The sequence below is a fragment of the Triticum aestivum genome, chromosome 3D (assembly GCF_018294505.1).
Source record: "Triticum aestivum cultivar Chinese Spring chromosome 3D, IWGSC CS RefSeq v2.1, whole genome shotgun sequence".
Taxonomy (NCBI): domain Eukaryota; kingdom Viridiplantae; phylum Streptophyta; class Magnoliopsida; order Poales; family Poaceae; genus Triticum; species Triticum aestivum.
In genome coordinates this window covers 45,335,695-45,352,720 of record NC_057802.1, presented here as the reverse complement: position 1 = coordinate 45,352,720, position 17,026 = coordinate 45,335,695, and the positions used below count along the sequence as shown (strand labels likewise).

The following is a 17,026-nucleotide window of genomic DNA, read 5'->3' as shown; positions in this document are numbered from 1 at the left end:
AAGATTAAATGATTTTTGAGTATGTGGACTTGCCAAAAGGCTCCGATACGAGACCCTTCCTGAAAATATGATGAATTGTAGTTGTAAAGTTAACTGAGAATATAGTTTGTTAGTTTTCAATAAAGTTTATGCTTTCTACTTCGATGTTGTGATGAATTGTTACTTATTCATGAGAAGCTATATGATACATTTTTATGATAAAGTTTGTTGTTGTTATAATAATAAGCATGATGCTACTATGTCCGCATTTTATTTGTATCGGAACCACTCTCTCTAAACATGTGGACATGAGATTTTCGATATCAGCTTTCGCTTGAGGATAAGCGAGGTCTAAGCTTGGGGGAGTTGATACCTCCATTTTGCATCATATTTTCCTACTATTATTTATAGTGTTTTTATGCATTATAACACTTTGTGAAGTAATTCTAATGTCTTTTCTCCCATAATATGCAAGGTTTACCCAAAGAGGGAGAATACCGGCAGCTGGAATTCTGGACCTTAAAAAGCTATATGTCAGAGATACCTATTCTGCACATCTCCAAATGAGCTAAAAATTACGGAGAATTATTTTGGAATATATAATAAATATTGGAGAAAAGAACTACCAGAGGGGGCCACCAGGTGACCAGAAGGCACCAGGGCGCGCCCGCCCCTCCAAGCGCGCCCTGGTGGGTAGTGGGCCACCTGGCCCACCTCTGGTGCCCATCTTCTGGTACATAAGGTATTTTGACCTAGAAAAAATAAGGGGGGGACTTTGGGGACGGAGTGCCGTCGTCTCGAGGCGGAACTTGGGCAGGAGCACTTTTGCCCTATGGCGAAGCGATTCCGCCAGGGGAAATTCCCTCCGGGGGGATCGAAGCCATCGTCATCACCAACAACCCTCTCATATTTGGGAGGCCAATCTTCATCAACATATTTATCAACACTATCTCATCTCAAACCCTAGTTCATCTCTTGTGTTCAATCTTTGTATCAAAACCTCAGATTGGTACCTGCGGGTGACTAGTAGTGTTGATTACATCTCGTAGTTGATGTTATATGGTTTATTTGGTAAAAGATCATATGTTCAGATCCATTATGCTATTTGATATCCCTCTGATCTTGAGCATGAATATTATTTGTGAGTGGTTGCCCTTGTTCTTGAGGCCACGGAAGAAGTCATGTTGCAAGTAATCATGTGAATTTGGTATTCGTTCGATAATTTGATGGAATGTATGTTGTGATTCCCTTAGTAGTGTTATGTGAACGTCGACTACATGACACTTCACCATCTTTGGGCCTAAGGAATGCATTGTGGAGTAGTTATTAGATGATGGGTTGCTAGAGTCACTTGCTCGTTACAAATTACCTCGCTATCAAACTACTCGTTATCGACAATTTCAGTGCTTGCAGAAATTACCTTGCTGAAAACCACTTGTTATTTCCTTCTGCTCCTCGTTGGATTTGACACTCTTACTTGTCGAAAGGACTACGATTGATCCCCTATACTTGTGGGTCATCAGGGCTCTCCCCGCCCCCCTCTCTCGGTGGCGCCAGAGTGCCACCGGAGGAACCATTGTGATGGCAATCATCTCCAACAACACCTCTCCCGCAACCCATTGTACGCGCTACTTAAACATGGTGTTTTATGCCATATATGTTTATCCAATGATTTGTTGCACGTCTATTATGTTTGAGTAGATTCCTTTTGTCCTATGGTTGATCGGTGATCATGATTTGTTTGAGTTGCAAGCTTTTTTTGGGTGTTGTTCTATGGTGCCCTCCGTGTTGAGCAAGCATGTGGGATCACCGTTCTAAGGTGTTGCAATATGTTAATTATTCGCTTATATATAATGGGTTTCGGGGGTGACAGAAACCTAAACCGAGTTCGTGAGTTATTGTGTATAGGATCAAAGGGGACTTTTTAATTAATACTATGGTTGGGTATATCCAACAAATACCTGACTACGTTAATCTATCACCGGATGACTTGCTCTTATTGTTTGTCTCTCATGCAAACTTTTCCAATGTGGTCGAAGAGATACGAGTGGCTCAATCAATCACGGCCAAGGCTTCGTTGGCACTCACCTTGGCCCAGGTGTGAATTATACGCCTCGATGGTTGTATGTGGCTGGGAGAGTGACTGTTTGTAATGGTTGACATACGAACGTCTTTTCCTCTTGTCTAGGGCGACTGGAACCCTAGCGCCCAAGAGAGCCAGCCTTCCAGCGCCGTCCTCCGGCGGCTCCCCTCCTCAAGAGGTCGTCGGTGGTAAGGGGTCGTTGGATCCATGCGAGTGGATAGTTTTAGACTAAAATTGTTTAGTTTTTAGGTTGTTCATCGTCTTGGCTTTGGCGGCGGCGATGGTGGCGCTGAATAAAATTTCTTCAGATCCTACTCCAACGAGGCGATGTATCCTATGGTTGGGGATGGGTCTGGAATTCAGTCTGTTCAAGTAAGGATGGTGCGGCGGCGGCATCTTTGTGGTGTACCTGTGTCCTCGGGCTCCGCCGTTGTGACGGCGTCTGCTCCAGTGCCGGCGCGGAGCTTGGGAGGTAGTCCGGGAATGGATGCAGATTGTGGTCTACATCTGTGGCATCTGAAAGATGGTGGATCGTATGCTGGGTTCGTGGTATGTGGATGACAGATATGGTTTCCTCCTAGACTCCTTAGTCATGTGGCGATGCCAGATCTGAAGTTCGATAGCGTGTCCGGGGTGTTGCCCGGCCTGATTCATTCAACGGTAATGGTTTCGCCTTTGACGAGCCACCTTGGAGGTTCGCAAAGCTGCAAATCAGCGATGGAGCCGCGTCGAGCTCGAGTGTGAAGGTAATCCGTCATTTTTTTTACTTTGGTGGCTGTGGTGCTAGTGCCAGAGGCAGGTGACGGGCGTTGGTGTCAAACTCAAAGGTTCCTTCGGTCTTGTTTGTAATTTTACTTCTTGGCTGATATTTCTTTGTGCAAAGGCGCGTTATGCTAGTTGTTCATTTTTACAAGATTGGTGTGTACGTGATTTGTATTATGATACTTATGATATAAATAAGACACGTTTTACTATGAAAAAAATGCTGAGTCATGCCTTAGTTGTTCTGATCTGGTTCTAAAAAAAAAAAAGTTGTTCTTATCTGGGCCAACGCGCCGTAGAGAGCCGATACGAGTTCCGTTCGTACGCATGGTCCGGCGATGGTCAGTGGCTTCGGTTCTCATTGTTTTCCCCTTCGTATTTCATTTAAATCCCAGTCTCCGACAATCTCTAAAATCGTAAGGTTTGCCAACTAGACTACTCCGTTACAAAATGTTCATCAAGTTGTAGTAGTACTCGAGTGCAAAAGAATTGCAGTATTTATTCTCATTGTGCAGAATTGTGGAACATGGCTGGATCACATTTTTGGATCCACGGTTCTCGACATCGAGCGTTAAGAGATCCTCTTGTGAGTACAAGAAAATAGCGAAATTGTACAAAATATTTTGCATCATCTCATAGGTGGCGGACTACACCGTATCCATACAATTGGTCCATCGGGAAAGTGTTTTTTTTTATTGAAAAATGGATAAACTTAATTGCATGTCAATCCATTCTCAACAAGTATACATGTAACTACATGTTTCATCTCCCCGCAAAAAAAAACTACATGTTTCATCAAAATCTACCTTCCAAAGAAGGTGTTAGAATCATGTCGACCGTGTACTGAATTGACTTCGACAAAACAGACAGAGCTGAGAGCTGTATTAACTCTGTGCGGAAACTATGATAATGATGTGTGTTTTACATACTCCTCGATGGCTTGATGCATTCCTTGACTATGAACAGGACACTTTGACAGCAACCCACAGAAATCTGCCCCGGTTACATTGTGACCCAGTGTACTTGTGGAGTTGTAGTGCTTCCACCACTCTGCAACATCTTTTATAAGAACAAAATAAAAAAACCTTGCGTGAGTATTTAATTAAATAAATAATAATATGTACAGAAATGAACCAGAATATAATGTGTGGTTGCGTACCTTATAAGCTTCGCTGATGAAAACACTAGGCCATCCAACATATGGCAGATAGCTGTTAGCATTAGACATAACACAATGAAAATTCATTAGGTGATTGAAACGGTAGACCGATGTATATAAAGTCAAATTAAACTTGCGTCCTAATTCAGTACTAGATGCATTAGGTGAGATAGTAACCCACGTACCTCGCAACCCGTCCAATAATATCATGCGGCTGAAGCCAGGGCTGCCCAACTGGATAGAGAAACTGATCGTCCACTGAATTGTTGTCTCCTTTGGTGAGTATTCGAATTTCTCCGGTATCCCGGTGCTTGTGAACCTATAATAATTTAAAGAAAAATATTCAGGTAAATTCATAGCAAACAAAAAATGACGTCTAAACATCGAATGAAGTAGGGGAGGGGTTATTTGATGGGTGTGTAGCGACATATACTAGAGGGTTTGTTGTTACCTTGATCACACGATGGACAACTGGATGTTCAAAGCCATCAACTTTGAAAAGAATGATCTCTCCTATGCGGAAAGGTTCATTGCTCATGTTGTGCACAAACACCATATCGCCCTGCAAAATAAGCACATGTTCCATGCATCTAACAATATGCCAGTCGGAATTAAAGGGCGCAAGGCAAATTGAAGTGCACATTTTTCTTATAAGAAAATGTGTACCACGTACCCTTCTAATTGCAGGCTCCATACTTTCCGACAGAACCGCCATAGCGGGTGTCTTGACACCCGTCACTAGCATCGTTCCCTCCGGCACCAGCACCAACAATGCAACGACCATGACTGCACATGCCAAATTCAATTAAAATTTCTCCAGAAACAAAGAACAGATGGACGCGTCGGCGTGGGAAAACACAGTGAAGAGAGATGCCGATTCCACACACCAAAAAAAAAAGGATGCCGATGTATATGTACCGAGGAAGGTGACGGATTGGGTGAGCGCGTGCCGGATCTTCATAGCTCTTCTCGAGTGGACGATGGGGGTTAAACACAAGTGGTTTTACGACCGAGTCTAGTTTTCCAGCGAACGTGTGATCTCGCTTGCAGCTAGCACCTTAACGTGCGTGTATATATAGATAGGAGGGAGGATACAAGAAGCTGTAGGTAGTTATAGACGTACTACTAGACACGAATCGGTGACGGGCTCGATGGATCACCACACGTACGGGATTCGGTTTCCGGGTCCGACTCCAGCCATGCAATGGACTGCTATCTGCGAGACTGTTTCCCAAGCACGATGCAAGAAAAAGCGCTCGACCAGCTACAGGAATTTAACTCCCTGCAACGAACAAAGCCACAGAGATTCAACCTGGTACACACAAATACTTCCAATGCCGTGTTACAAAGCCGCCTGGTTCATTCAAGTCAATAATAATACGGTTACATGTTGGCAGCCACAACTTTGAACAAAATACCCCGCATCACATCGATGCTGGCAGATTTGGCGACATCTAAACGCCGACGTCAAAATTTTCTCCTCTACAGTGCAAAAAGAGAATGTGCAGGGACAGTTTGAGCCCCATGTGTACAATGTATCTGTTCCTAAATAATGCACCCCTTAGCCATGAACAGTATCCTCACGAAGTACGCAGGCCCAGATCCTTCAATTGCTGAGGGTCCACAGGGGACGGTGCTTTGGTGAGCGAACATTGAGCAGTCGTGGTCTTTGGGAAAGCTATCACATCCCGGATTGAACTTTCGCGAGCCAAAAGCATCACCAAACGATCCAACCCATAGGCAATGCCTCCTGCATTAAGGTGACAACAAATGTGACATTTCTGTTTGATATTCTAGTTCTAGTTCTGGTAACTAAAAGCATTTTTTTTAATAAAAATAATACGCAGCAAATGTGTGAGTGACAGCCTTTATTCAAAGGCTAACATCTGTGTGATATCCTAGTTCTAGTGCTAGTAAGTAAAAGAAAAGGAAATTTATCAAGATTATTCAAACACTTAGAATCAAGAAATTGTCTAATGCTACGGATACAACAAAAGAACAAGATTGCGTCACTTATAGAGAAAAGGAGTAAGATTGCTTTAGAAGGCTGCCCTTGTTTCAGAAATAGCAGTGTAATGAAACATGCAATCTTACACTAAAGAACATGATACATTGAAATCCATGTGTTGAAATATCATACCATGCGGAGGAGCACCCATGTCGAAACACTCCAAAAGGTAGCCAAATTTTTCCTCCGCCTGCATTGGAAATTCAAATCTTAAGTACACAGCCAAAAGAGAGCAGCGCTGGATATAGAAATACTCTCCAAACTAACAATCATGAACAAGTAAAAGGCTCAGCTACTGAATGGTTATGGACTCAGTTGGTGCAGTATTGAATTAGCTGTTGAGAGCAGCCTAAAACAAAATACTTTTTACTTGAAAATCTGATTGACTAGTTTACGCAACAAACTGAAGACTGGAAGAAACATGATCGACAACATAAAGGGAGTAAATTAATATCATGAAGACCAAGTCAAAAAGATATAGTCAAACCTGTTCAGGTGAGATACCGATGATCTCAAAAATCCTTTGTTGCACATCACTTTTGTAGATCCTCAAACTGCCCCCTCCAATCTATGAACAAATGGACAAAACATCAGATGTACTGTATGATTTCATTTGCAGTAAGCCAGTAACACATGCACATGTGATCATTTGCCCACCTTGCTCAATTGGTCATTTACAATAGAAAAGGGCACTAACTCCGAAAGCGTATTTACTATTTAGCATCTGAAACTTGAAACACACACTAATACAAATGTAACACAAGAAAACACAGGTAGTGCCTGTACAGGGGGATACAATATCATCTTAATGTGCATAAAACTACTCCCTCTGTTCCATACTTGTTGTGGTTTTAGTTAAAATTTGAATTAAAACCATGACAAGAATTATGGAACGGAGGGAGTACTAAATTATGTTGACTGATGCATATCAGTACGTTTCATGTCTTGTTTGTCTGCTGGAGGCATGTATGACTATTTATCAAAGATAATACATGAAAAATCTAGGTACATGAACTTCACATTGTAGTGCATAACTGCAGATTCAAACAGATTGAAACATTAAAATGACAAACTAAACTAAAACTTGTCTACACACTTGAAAAGAGAAACAAGGAGTACCTCCACCCCATTGTAAATCATATCATAAGCCAAGGCACGAGCTGATGGTAGGTCATTCATATCTTCAGGATTTGGTGCGGTGAAAGGATGGTGTAGAGCCTGTGTTTGAAAGGGAGAAGAACAGGGTACTGAGAAAACAGAAAATAAGATACAGCTTTTTTCTTTCAGCTAGATGTGAACACCCAGTTCAACCAGGCTCTTCTGTTCGTAATTTTTCACAAAAATACACAACTTTCCATACTGTTCAGTAGAATATTTGGGCATATGCTATAATATAAACCATGAATCCATGGTACGTATGTATCAATGCCCATCCAAATGGCATTAGCATGTAAAGAAAACTGTATAACTGATGTTCCCCTTCACATATCTCTTTGTAAACATGTGTCGTACCAGATCATATCTGGATGTCATCAACAAAGTTCTAAGATTCGTCCAATATTGGTGGGTATTCTTGTGATACAACATAGTACTATGTATCCTACTATACCAAGGTTCATCGTTTGTTCGTAGTGTATTATCAGCAACTAAACAGCAATCAACATTCAGCAAATAACTGCAGTCTCTTAAAAAACAGTAAAATGCTAGTTCTCTAATGTGATACACACACAGGCTTAAGGAATACTGGAATACCCATTTCGGTTTTGTAGAAGTAAAGAAGAATACAAACCAATTATAATTTGTTAGTACAAACTAAAAGACTGACCTCATACCGCTGCTCATCACTATTCCATTCAAACATTGGGAAATCTGTCACCCAAAGAATTGAGTGTGCTGACTACAGAAAGAAATAGAAACTTTTTAAGGGCAGAAACAGAACTATTCTTGGTGTCTCATCAATATGCCAAGAATATGTTGACAATACAAGGACGGAAGTTCTTGGTATGAGAGACTCACTGTATCTATCACTTCCAGCTTATGAGCAATAAACAATCTTAACCTGCCAAGAACTTGATTAGCTGTTGATTGCTCGCCCAAGGCAAACAGGATAAGATCACCTGCTTTTGCATCTAAGATTTCCAACATGTGTTCTTTCTTTTCGGGTTTCAGACTTGACACCAGCGGACCAACTCCTTCAAGCTCCCCTGTGGTACCACAAATAAATAACATATCATTTGCTGCCAGGCCTTGTAGTTTTGTCTAACATAACAAGGACATATTTTTCTTTTACCATTGTCCATAACTTTGAGGAAAGGCAGGCCCTTTGCTCCAGCTTTGGAAGCTTCAGCATAAACAGTTCCCTTCTTTAGGTCAGTGTTTGAAAAAACTTTGGCACCACCAGGCACACACAATGCCTTTATTACACCACCATTTTCTAATGTATCTGCAAAAACCTTGAAGCTACTGCCCAAAAATACATCACTAGCCTGCATTTGACAGAACAACAATGAAGGGAGAAAATATGCAAGTAATAAACAAAGAAAAGAGTTTACAAAGTATGTTTCCCATGTAAGCTGCAAGGTAAAAGCAGCATCTAAATCTACAGACCTACAATATCATACTACTAACGGTATAACATGTGAATTAGAGTAGATGGCTTCCGCTTTTTATATGCAAAAAATGGGGCAAGGAGTAGCCCCTCATCCAAAATGAAGTTGTCCAAATTTGTGATGGTAATTAACTAAATAAATAGTTACCAAAATTACCAAGGCCATTCTGCAAAGATATTAAAAGTCCTCACATCTTTTAGCTCCCAGTCGAACCGAAGGTCAGGCCTGTCTGTCCCATAACGGTTCATCGCCTCCGTATAGGTGAGCCTTGGAAAACACTTAGGCAGCTTGATATCTCCTACCTCTTGAAATATCTGTGATATGAATGTTCCATAGCTCAATCAACCATGAATAGCAATAATAGATCAAGAAAAAAGGGAAAGTTTTCTGAATAATGAACTAAGAGACTACTACTGATGGTTTAATATTCGGCAGCTAAACTACAAAATGAGCACACAGTTGCTGTGCCCGTGACCTCTTTAGAATTATAAAATGCACTGATTGTGTTACCTTCTAACTAGGTATTTCACTAACAGACAAGGATGACAATAGATGTCTGACAGAAAAAAGAGAAAGAAAACATAAAGCTGGTCAAAACCAACATACATGTATCATCAATTCTTCATTCAAGTTCAACATATCCTCCATTGATGTAAAGGCAATCTCCATGTCAAGTTGTGTAAATTCTGGTTGCCTGTCTGCACGCAGATCTTCATCCCGGAAGCATCTGCAATAAAGCAGCTCAGTGAACAAGGACAATTGTGCCAGGCAGCTTTCCAGAGACGTAGTTAATTGATTCAATACTAGTATAGTACTATATGCCAACTGGACATGAGTACATTACATGACACATATGCTTGTGCTCTGATTGATTTGTATTTATAATTAATTCAGTTAAGGTTACAAAAACGAAGATGAAAAATAGTTGGCATAAAAAATAGTTGCACCAATAATATACTCCATGCATTAACACAACTATATCTATGAAATAATACCCAGGCCTTCAAATGTGCTACCTACCTTGCAATCTGAAAATATTTTTCGAAGCCAGAGGCCATCAACATTTGCTTGAACAGCTGAGGGCTTTGAGGAAGAGCAAAGCATGTTCCTGGCTTCAGAAATCATATTGGAGGAAATCAGAGGAACAGAACTTGGCAAAGTGATGAACCTTCATTGCGTAGTTATTACTTATGAAGTTTTTTTTGACAAATATTACTTGTTAAATTACTATACCTACCACTAACGCACTAACAAGCAATGGCAACATAATTCTAATGCATAATAAGTCTGCACCTCCGCAACATCATTGTTATACTCAAATGGAACAGAAGTGCGTTAAGTATATAAGAACAAAACTATAGAGGATTGTATGTCCGGGTCTAGGCAAAATAAAATAGGAACAAGTTTAGTCCTCCAAAATAGTTCGTAAGTGTACTTCTATTGCAACTTCTAAAAGCCAAGTAGCCAACTCAACTTCAAAGTAATTTTCTAGATCAGAAAAATGAGCCATCAACCCAAAAGAAAAACACAGCAAATTAATCACATTTATCTCCTGGAAGGTGATTGCGCATAATAGCGAGTAGAGATTGATATTGGCGTTACTTTTACAATAAAGCAGACAAATATGGCATTAGGCATCAGATCTTTGAAAATTACAAACAGTACGAGAACAAAGCAAACAGAATGGTGTGGGATTCAACAGAGGAAACAACCATGTTATAATTGTGTCTGCGAAGTACAGAGGTTATTCACCTGAACTCTTGAAGGTACAAGATAGTCCCGAGCACCTTCTGGTGTAGACTTGGATAAAATTGGAGTCTCAATCTACCTTGGAACATGTAGTAACTTTAGATAAAATATTTAAAAAAATGATGCCAAGAGATGCATACATTCTAGATATTGCAAGGGAAGATACACTAATGATTGCACTGCACTCAGTTTAGTGAATCGTTGCATCTATTTTGACCAATCCACATAATTTACATCAATAAATGTGCATTATATACTACTGCTACTGGTGACAACACATTGGTCATATTTATGTCCCCTTTATACAACCAGTAATGAAAATGGCCGATGCATAAAAATTGATGCTGTTAGACAAGTGGGTGGAAAATTAGCAACCCCAAGGGACAAGTTGACCTCTTGGCCCAGCGGCTTATGTAGCGGTCGGCCAATTAAGCACCTATCTTGATCTTTATGTTGCAGTTTTAAGAACAGGGCCACCATATTGAAAATGACAGGCATATATAGGTAAATAGGGCATGCTGCAGCCAAACAACAGCACAAAATGTACAGTTAGCATACCTCAACAAAATCATGCCTATCCTCCAAATAACGACGAATGTGTTTAATAACTTTATGACGTAATCTCAAGTTTGACTGCATTTGTGGTCGACGCAAGTCCAGCACCCTAAATCTGTAATATTGAAGATGGGACATTCATACAAAAAGGGCACTCATTGTTTAAAATGGTGGAAATTGAACACAACATTTAAATAAATTCAAGCATAACGGACAGCGGTAAATTGGTACCCTAAAGCTGAACAGAGGAAGAAGTGATAATAAGGAAATGAAATTTAGGGGAATATAGGAGCGGTCATATCTTTGACAAGAATATTTCTATCTAGAGTGAAGTTGTGGGCTGACACTCGGTCATTACAGCCAATGAAATTTTTTACAGTGAAATACAAAATTTTACCATAAGTCATCGTACCAAAATTTTACAGTGACTTGACAGACTGCGGTATGATATTCAAATAGACTACTACAAGTTAGCATGATCGATATGATGATGAAAATGTCTCAACTAAACTAAATCTGCAAACCTCCATCATGATACCAATGAATACTAAAATATTAAAAATCGCTCTAACGAGAAGATACCATAAAAGTAAGTATTGAGAAATCATAGCAATATAAATCGTTAAGTAATTGTTGCTAACCGAACTGAATATGATTATACACCCACAGAAATTCCGATAATCACAAAGTGAGTGATGAATTGTGATGCCTTTGCGGAAGAGTTAATACCTAATCAAAGTATATGCTCCCAAGTCCCAATAGTCAGCGGCAAAAGAAGTGGTTCACAATGCCTAAGTTTCTTATGCATCATCTTGGTGTCTAAAATAATATGTGCAACTTCAGATGTACAACCTAATCACATTCTGCTCAAATGTGTTAAGCACTTGCTAGCCAATAGTCAATCAGCAGCTGGATATTTTGGGGGGTCCAACAAAACTTTCTTCCAAGTCTTTGACAATATGCCAACAAGAAAATATGCAGAGAACACAGATTCTGCTTCTCTTACCTCAATCTGACTTCTTCCGGAAATTTTTCTTTCACTGTATCAGCAGTAGTGATTGGAAAAGGTAGGGAACGAGTTACGGAGTTGAGCACTGATACACAATCTGCAGCAACCTTCAAGGTGCGAACATGGTATCATTGTTACAAAAAGATGTTGCAATTTGGAGGAACACGAAACAAAGATAGGAAATCTCATGACAGTTTAAGGAAACAATTATTCGAACAGTAAAATATGAACTATGTCGTATATGGTTTCTCTCCTTTTTGCTAATCTGTAATGCATTCTGCATGTTCCAGAAATGGGATGATGGCCTGATCCCATTTCCATTACAATCAACTGAAGTAACAGTGTCTTGCAGTTCTACAACTTGGAATAGAAAGATAAGAGAGTAACAACACAGGCAGGTCTTGGAGAAAACCTACATCCTACTGTTGATCTGTAGCAGTAGGTAGTAACATTTCTGTGCTAGATAGTGTAAATTTCCAATTCTGACCACATTAACTAGCTCTTTCATCCCCAAAAAACATTAAATAAATTACTATAGAGGCTAGTCAGTACCTCTATAGCCCCAGTGCTCATATCTGCGTTGATAGATTCTGTTGGGCGCAGGCGCACCACCCCCTCAACAGAAACCACTGATTCCACTCTCAGCTTGTTCACAACAGCGTAAACTTCAGGGTATTCTGGCAGAGTCGTCACCTGCCGAAAGAGTAGAACAAACACTGGCTTGAGATCACCAAACAGTTTGAACAATAATGACCATAAACATCGATAAATATGACAGACAATCTTGAAATAATTATCACTCTAAAAGCCTCTGCGAAGTTTTTTTTCCGATAAAAAGGGAATATTAGTTGCGTCAGTATAGAGTACTGCCTCCACATTGACCTTTGCTGACCGCAAACACTAGCCAAAATCACTCAAAAATGCAGTATCTTGTTTCCACGTCAACACAACAGACCATTCCAGGTGGCACAAATTATGTGGCGAAAGCTTTGGCAAAAAATGCGATATCATCGGCGGTCAAACGCATAGATAGAGGTTGTCTCTGCCGCAGCAGCAAACTACATTACATGTTCACAGCTAAGAGATGATGAATTGATGCCTATGTTTGCACTTCGCATCAACAATAACAACCAAACCAACGGCATTGAGACGAAAACGGGTCACCTGGACCATGCCGGATGAGTCGCGGAGGGTGAGGAAGGTGAGGCCGGCGTGGGAGCGGCGGAGGGCGACCCAGCCGCAGAGCCGGACCCGGCGCCCCGCGTCGCCCGCCCCGAGCTCGCCGCAGAGCGCGTCCCGCTGGGGCCACTGCAGAGGCTGCATCCTCTCCAGCCTCGCGTCGGCCGCGGGGAGCGCCGCCGCCTCCTCCGGCGGGGTCGCCGCATCGGTGGCGGCCGCTAGGGTTCGGGGCGTGGGCGTGGAGCGTGAGGGGGCCGAGGCGGGGCCGGAGAGCAGGAGGAGGCGGCGGAGGTGCGAGGCGGGAGGCCTGCGGTTGAGTGGCCTCAGGCGGGAGAGGAGGGAGAGCGGCGAGGCGCGGAGGAGGGAGGACGCCATTGGAGGCAACCTGGGAAGGGAGCGGAGGAAGAGGAGCGAGAGAGGGTTTGGGATTAGGGACGACGATGGGTTTCTGAACCATTGATTGATGGCCCTTATCCTCCGGCGCGAATCTTACAGCACGGCCTCACACCTTCGAACTGTGCAGCGAAATACGCCCGAATTCAAAGCTTTCGAACGGTTTGAATACATGCTTTCCGAACTTAGAAAGAAATTTTAGGCCCTATTAGGCACACAGAAATGTAAAAACATAACAATTTAAAAAACACTTCAGACATAGGTCACGCTCTCACAACAAAAGGTGATTGAACCTATTTAAAAAACACCGTTGTGTCATTTTGTCGAGTGTAGAGCGACCTTCGCTATAAGGCCGTCGTACGCATCCCACCTACTAATATCTACCATGCCGCCAAGGATATCCCTAGCCAAAAGTTGATTTTTCAACATCAACATTGGTGACGACCGTGGGGAATCCTCGCCTTGTGAAAAGTCATCGACCCTTGCAGCTAGATGACTCCGCCTAAAGCAAGTTCCGACCAAAGTCGAAGGTGAGAAAAGGTGAAGGACTCCTCGAAGGCGCCTTAGACTCGCCTTCATCAAGCTCGGAGTCAAGCGAATCCTCGATGTCACTCCGCTTAGGAGTCGCGTGGAGCCTCGACGTCGCTACTCCGCACATCGTCACCAAGTTTGGAGTCATCGTGGATCCTCGACGTCGCGACCCCGCCCATCTTCACCAAGCTCGAGTCAAGCAGATCCTCGACGTAGCTCCACTCAGGAGTCGCGTGGATCCGCGACGATGCAACCCCACACGTCTTCGCCAAGCTTGGAGTGGCTTGGAACCACAAACGCCTTCGTGACTCCGTCAACTCGATGTTGCTGAAAAATTTGTCATCCTTACCATGGCCAAGCCATGCAAAAAAAAGAGTTACAACGCCGCCGCACCTCCGCCAACTTGGCGAAGCTTGTGAGCCAAGCTCACCAAAAGAAAGGGCCCCCAAGATGCAAGATGCAAGTCAGCCAAGGGCCCCAAGACGCCAGAGGCAATCCGTCGGCAGGGGCAGAAGCTCCGCATGCACCGCTCGTCGCGGTGGATCCTGGCCTCCTTGCGGCAACCCTCTGGGTCATCCAAGACTCGGTGGCCCAACGTCAAAATTCCCACCACACAAGCTCAAGCACCGATAACTAGCCTGGTCGAGGCCCACTCGACAACGTGAATTTTCGACTAGCTCCGAGCAGATCGCACGACATCCAGGGAGCCCGGCTCGGCACTCCCACCTCTTATGGGAGGCCCAGGCCTGATTAAAGCTCGCAATGAAGAAAGCAACTCACAAGAAGCACGAGATGAGCCTGGGAGACACACCTTAGGGGGTCGCACTCTCTTCACACACCTTAGAGGATCACTCACCCCTTTAGGGGGGCATAGTAGACATGGAGACTCCCCACGAAGAAAACACCGCACGTGCTTTCTGAAGGAAATATGCCCTAGAGGCAATAATAAAGTTGTTATTTATATTGCCTTATATCATGATAAATGTTATTATTCATGCTAGAATTGTATTAACCGGAACCTTAGTACATGTGTGAATACATAGATAAACAGAGTGTCACTAGTATGCCTCTACTTGACTAGCTCGTTGAATCAAAGATGATTAAGTTTCCTAGCCATAGACATGAGTTGTCATTTGATTAACGGGATCACATCATTAGAGAATGATGTGATTGACTTGACCCATTTCGTTAGCTTAGCACTTGATCGTTTAGTATGTTGTTATTGCTTTCTTCATGACTTATACATGTTCCTATGACTATGAGATTATGCAACTCCCGAATACCGGAGGAACACTTTGTGTGCTACCAAACGTCACAACGTAACTGGGTGATTATAAAGGTGCTCTACAGGTGTCTCCGATGGTGTTTGTTGAGTTGGCATAAATCAAGATTAGGATTTGTCACTCCGATTGTCGGAGAGGTATCTCTGGGCCCTCTCGGTAATGCACATTACTATAAGCCTTGCAAGCAATGTGACTAATGAGTTAGTTGCATGATGATGCATTATGGAACGAGTAAAGAGACTTGCCGGTAACGAGATTGAACTAGGTATGGTGATACCGACGATCGAATCTCGGACAAGTAACATACCGATGACAAAGGGAACAACGTATGTTGTTATGCGGTTTGACCGATAAAGATCTTCGTAGAATATGTAGGAGCCAATATGAGCATCCAGGTTCCGCTATTGGTTATTAACCGGAGACGTGTCTCAGTCATGTCTACATAGTTCTCGAACCCGTAGGGTCCGCACGCTTGACGTTCGGTGACGGTTTGTATTATGAGTTTATGTGATTTGATGACCGAAGGTTGTTCGGAGTCCCGAATGAGATCAATGACATGACGAGGAGTCTCGAAATGATTGAGCCGTAAAGATCGATATACTGGAAGGCTATATTCGGACATCGGAAAGGTTCCGAGTGATTCGGGTATTTTTCGGAGTACCGGAGAGTTATGGGAATTCGTATTGGGCCTTAATGGGCCATACGGGAAAGGAGAGAAAGGCCTCAAGGGTGGCCGCGCCCCTTCCCCATGGACTAGTCCGAATTGGACTAGGGAAAGGGGGCGCCCCCTTCCTTCCTTCTCCTTCTCCCTTCCCCTTTTCATATTCCATGTGGGGGGGGGGGGTGGAATCCTACTAGGACTAGGGAGTCCTAGTAGGACTCCACTTTGGGCGCGCCCTATGAGGGCTGGCCTCCTCCTCCCTCCATCCTTTATATACGTGGCTAGGGGGCACCCCATAGACACACAAGTTGATCATTGATCTCTTAGCCGTGTGCGGTGCCCCCCTCCACCATAATCCACTTCGGTTATATCGTCGTAGTGCTTAGCCGAAGCCCTGCGCCGGTAGCTTCATCATCACCGTCATCACGCCGTCGTGCTGACAAAGCTCTCTCTCGACACTCTGCTGGATCGTGAGTTCGTGGGACGTCACCGAGCCGAACGTGTGCAGATCGCGGAGATGTCGTACCTTCGGTGCTAGGATCGGTCGATCGTGAAGACGTACGACTACATCAACCGCGTTGTCATAACGCTTCCGCTTACGGTCTACGAGGGTACGTAGACAACACTCTCCCCTCTCGTTGCTATGCATCACCATGATCTTGCGTGTGCGTAGGAATTTTTTTTTAAATTACTGCGTTCCCCAACAGTGGTATCAGAGCCAGGTTTATGCGTAGATGTTATATGCACGAGTAGAACACAAGTGAGTTGTGGGCGATAATAGTCATACTGCTTACCAGCATGTCATACTTTGATTCGGCGGTATTGTTGGATGAAGCGGCCCGGACCGACATTACGCGTACGCTTACGCGAGACTGGTTCTACCGACGTGCTTCGCACACAGGTGGCTGGCGGGTGTCAGTTTCTCCAACTTTAGTTGAATCGAGTGTGACTACGCCCTGTCCTTGTTGAAGGTTAAAACAACACATACTTGACGAAAAATCGTTGTGGTTTTGATGCGTAGGTAAGAACGGTTCTTGCTCAGCCCGTAGCAGCCACGTAAAACTTG

At 43.1% G+C, this 17,026-nt stretch overlaps 2 protein-coding genes across 2 annotated transcripts; both read right to left on the bottom strand.

The window, feature by feature from the left end:
* Positions 1-3,467: 3,467 nt before the first annotated feature.
* Positions 3,468-5,038, bottom strand: LOC123077262 (signal peptidase complex catalytic subunit SEC11C). Its single transcript, XM_044499496.1, has 6 exons — positions 4,902-5,038; positions 4,657-4,769; positions 4,435-4,545; positions 4,169-4,302; positions 3,984-4,035; positions 3,468-3,883 (listed from the first exon to the last, which is right to left on the bottom strand). The coding sequence occupies exons 1-6, from the start codon at positions 4,942-4,944 to the stop codon at positions 3,827-3,829; spliced, it is 510 nt and encodes a 169-aa protein (XP_044355431.1). The 5' UTR covers positions 4,945-5,038; the 3' UTR covers positions 3,468-3,826.
* Positions 5,039-5,299: 261 nt separating this feature from the next.
* Positions 5,300-13,547, bottom strand: LOC123077261 (aspartate--tRNA ligase, chloroplastic/mitochondrial). The gene is made up of 15 exons (XM_044499495.1): positions 13,078-13,547; positions 12,466-12,606; positions 11,911-12,020; positions 10,908-11,019; positions 10,353-10,424; positions 9,621-9,712; positions 9,207-9,327; positions 8,792-8,914; positions 8,282-8,477; positions 8,008-8,195; positions 7,817-7,888; positions 7,111-7,209; positions 6,479-6,559; positions 6,124-6,181; positions 5,300-5,733 (listed from the first exon to the last, which is right to left on the bottom strand). Exons 1-15 carry the CDS (start codon positions 13,465-13,467, stop codon positions 5,564-5,566), a joined length of 2,025 nt encoding a protein of 674 aa, XP_044355430.1. The 5' UTR covers positions 13,468-13,547; the 3' UTR covers positions 5,300-5,563.
* Positions 13,548-17,026: the final 3,479 nt, after the last annotated feature.

Bases quoted from the DNA above. Each gene is read 5' to 3' on its own strand.
- LOC123077262 (XM_044499496.1), bottom strand. From the start codon at position 4,944: ATGAAGATCCGGCACGCGCTCACCCAATCCGTCACCTTCCTCG. The intron at 4,546-4,656 runs GTACGTGGTACA...CTTATTTTGCAG, and splicing joins TGGAGCCTGCAATTAGAAGG to GGCGATATGGTGTTTGTGCA. The intron at 3,884-3,983 runs GTACGCAACCAC...TTCTTATAAAAG, and splicing joins TCATCAGCGAAGCTTATAAG to ATGTTGCAGAGTGGTGGAAG.
- LOC123077261 (XM_044499495.1), bottom strand. From the start codon at position 13,467: ATGGCGTCCTCCCTCCTCCGCGCCTCGCCGCTCTCCCTCCTCTCCCGC. The intron at 8,915-9,206 runs GTATGTTGGTTT...TTCATATCACAG, and splicing joins ATGAAGAATTGATGATACAT to ATATTTCAAGAGGTAGGAGA. The intron at 6,560-7,110 runs GTACTCCTTGTT...ATTTGTTCATAG, and splicing joins TGATTTACAATGGGGTGGAG to ATTGGAGGGGGCAGTTTGAG.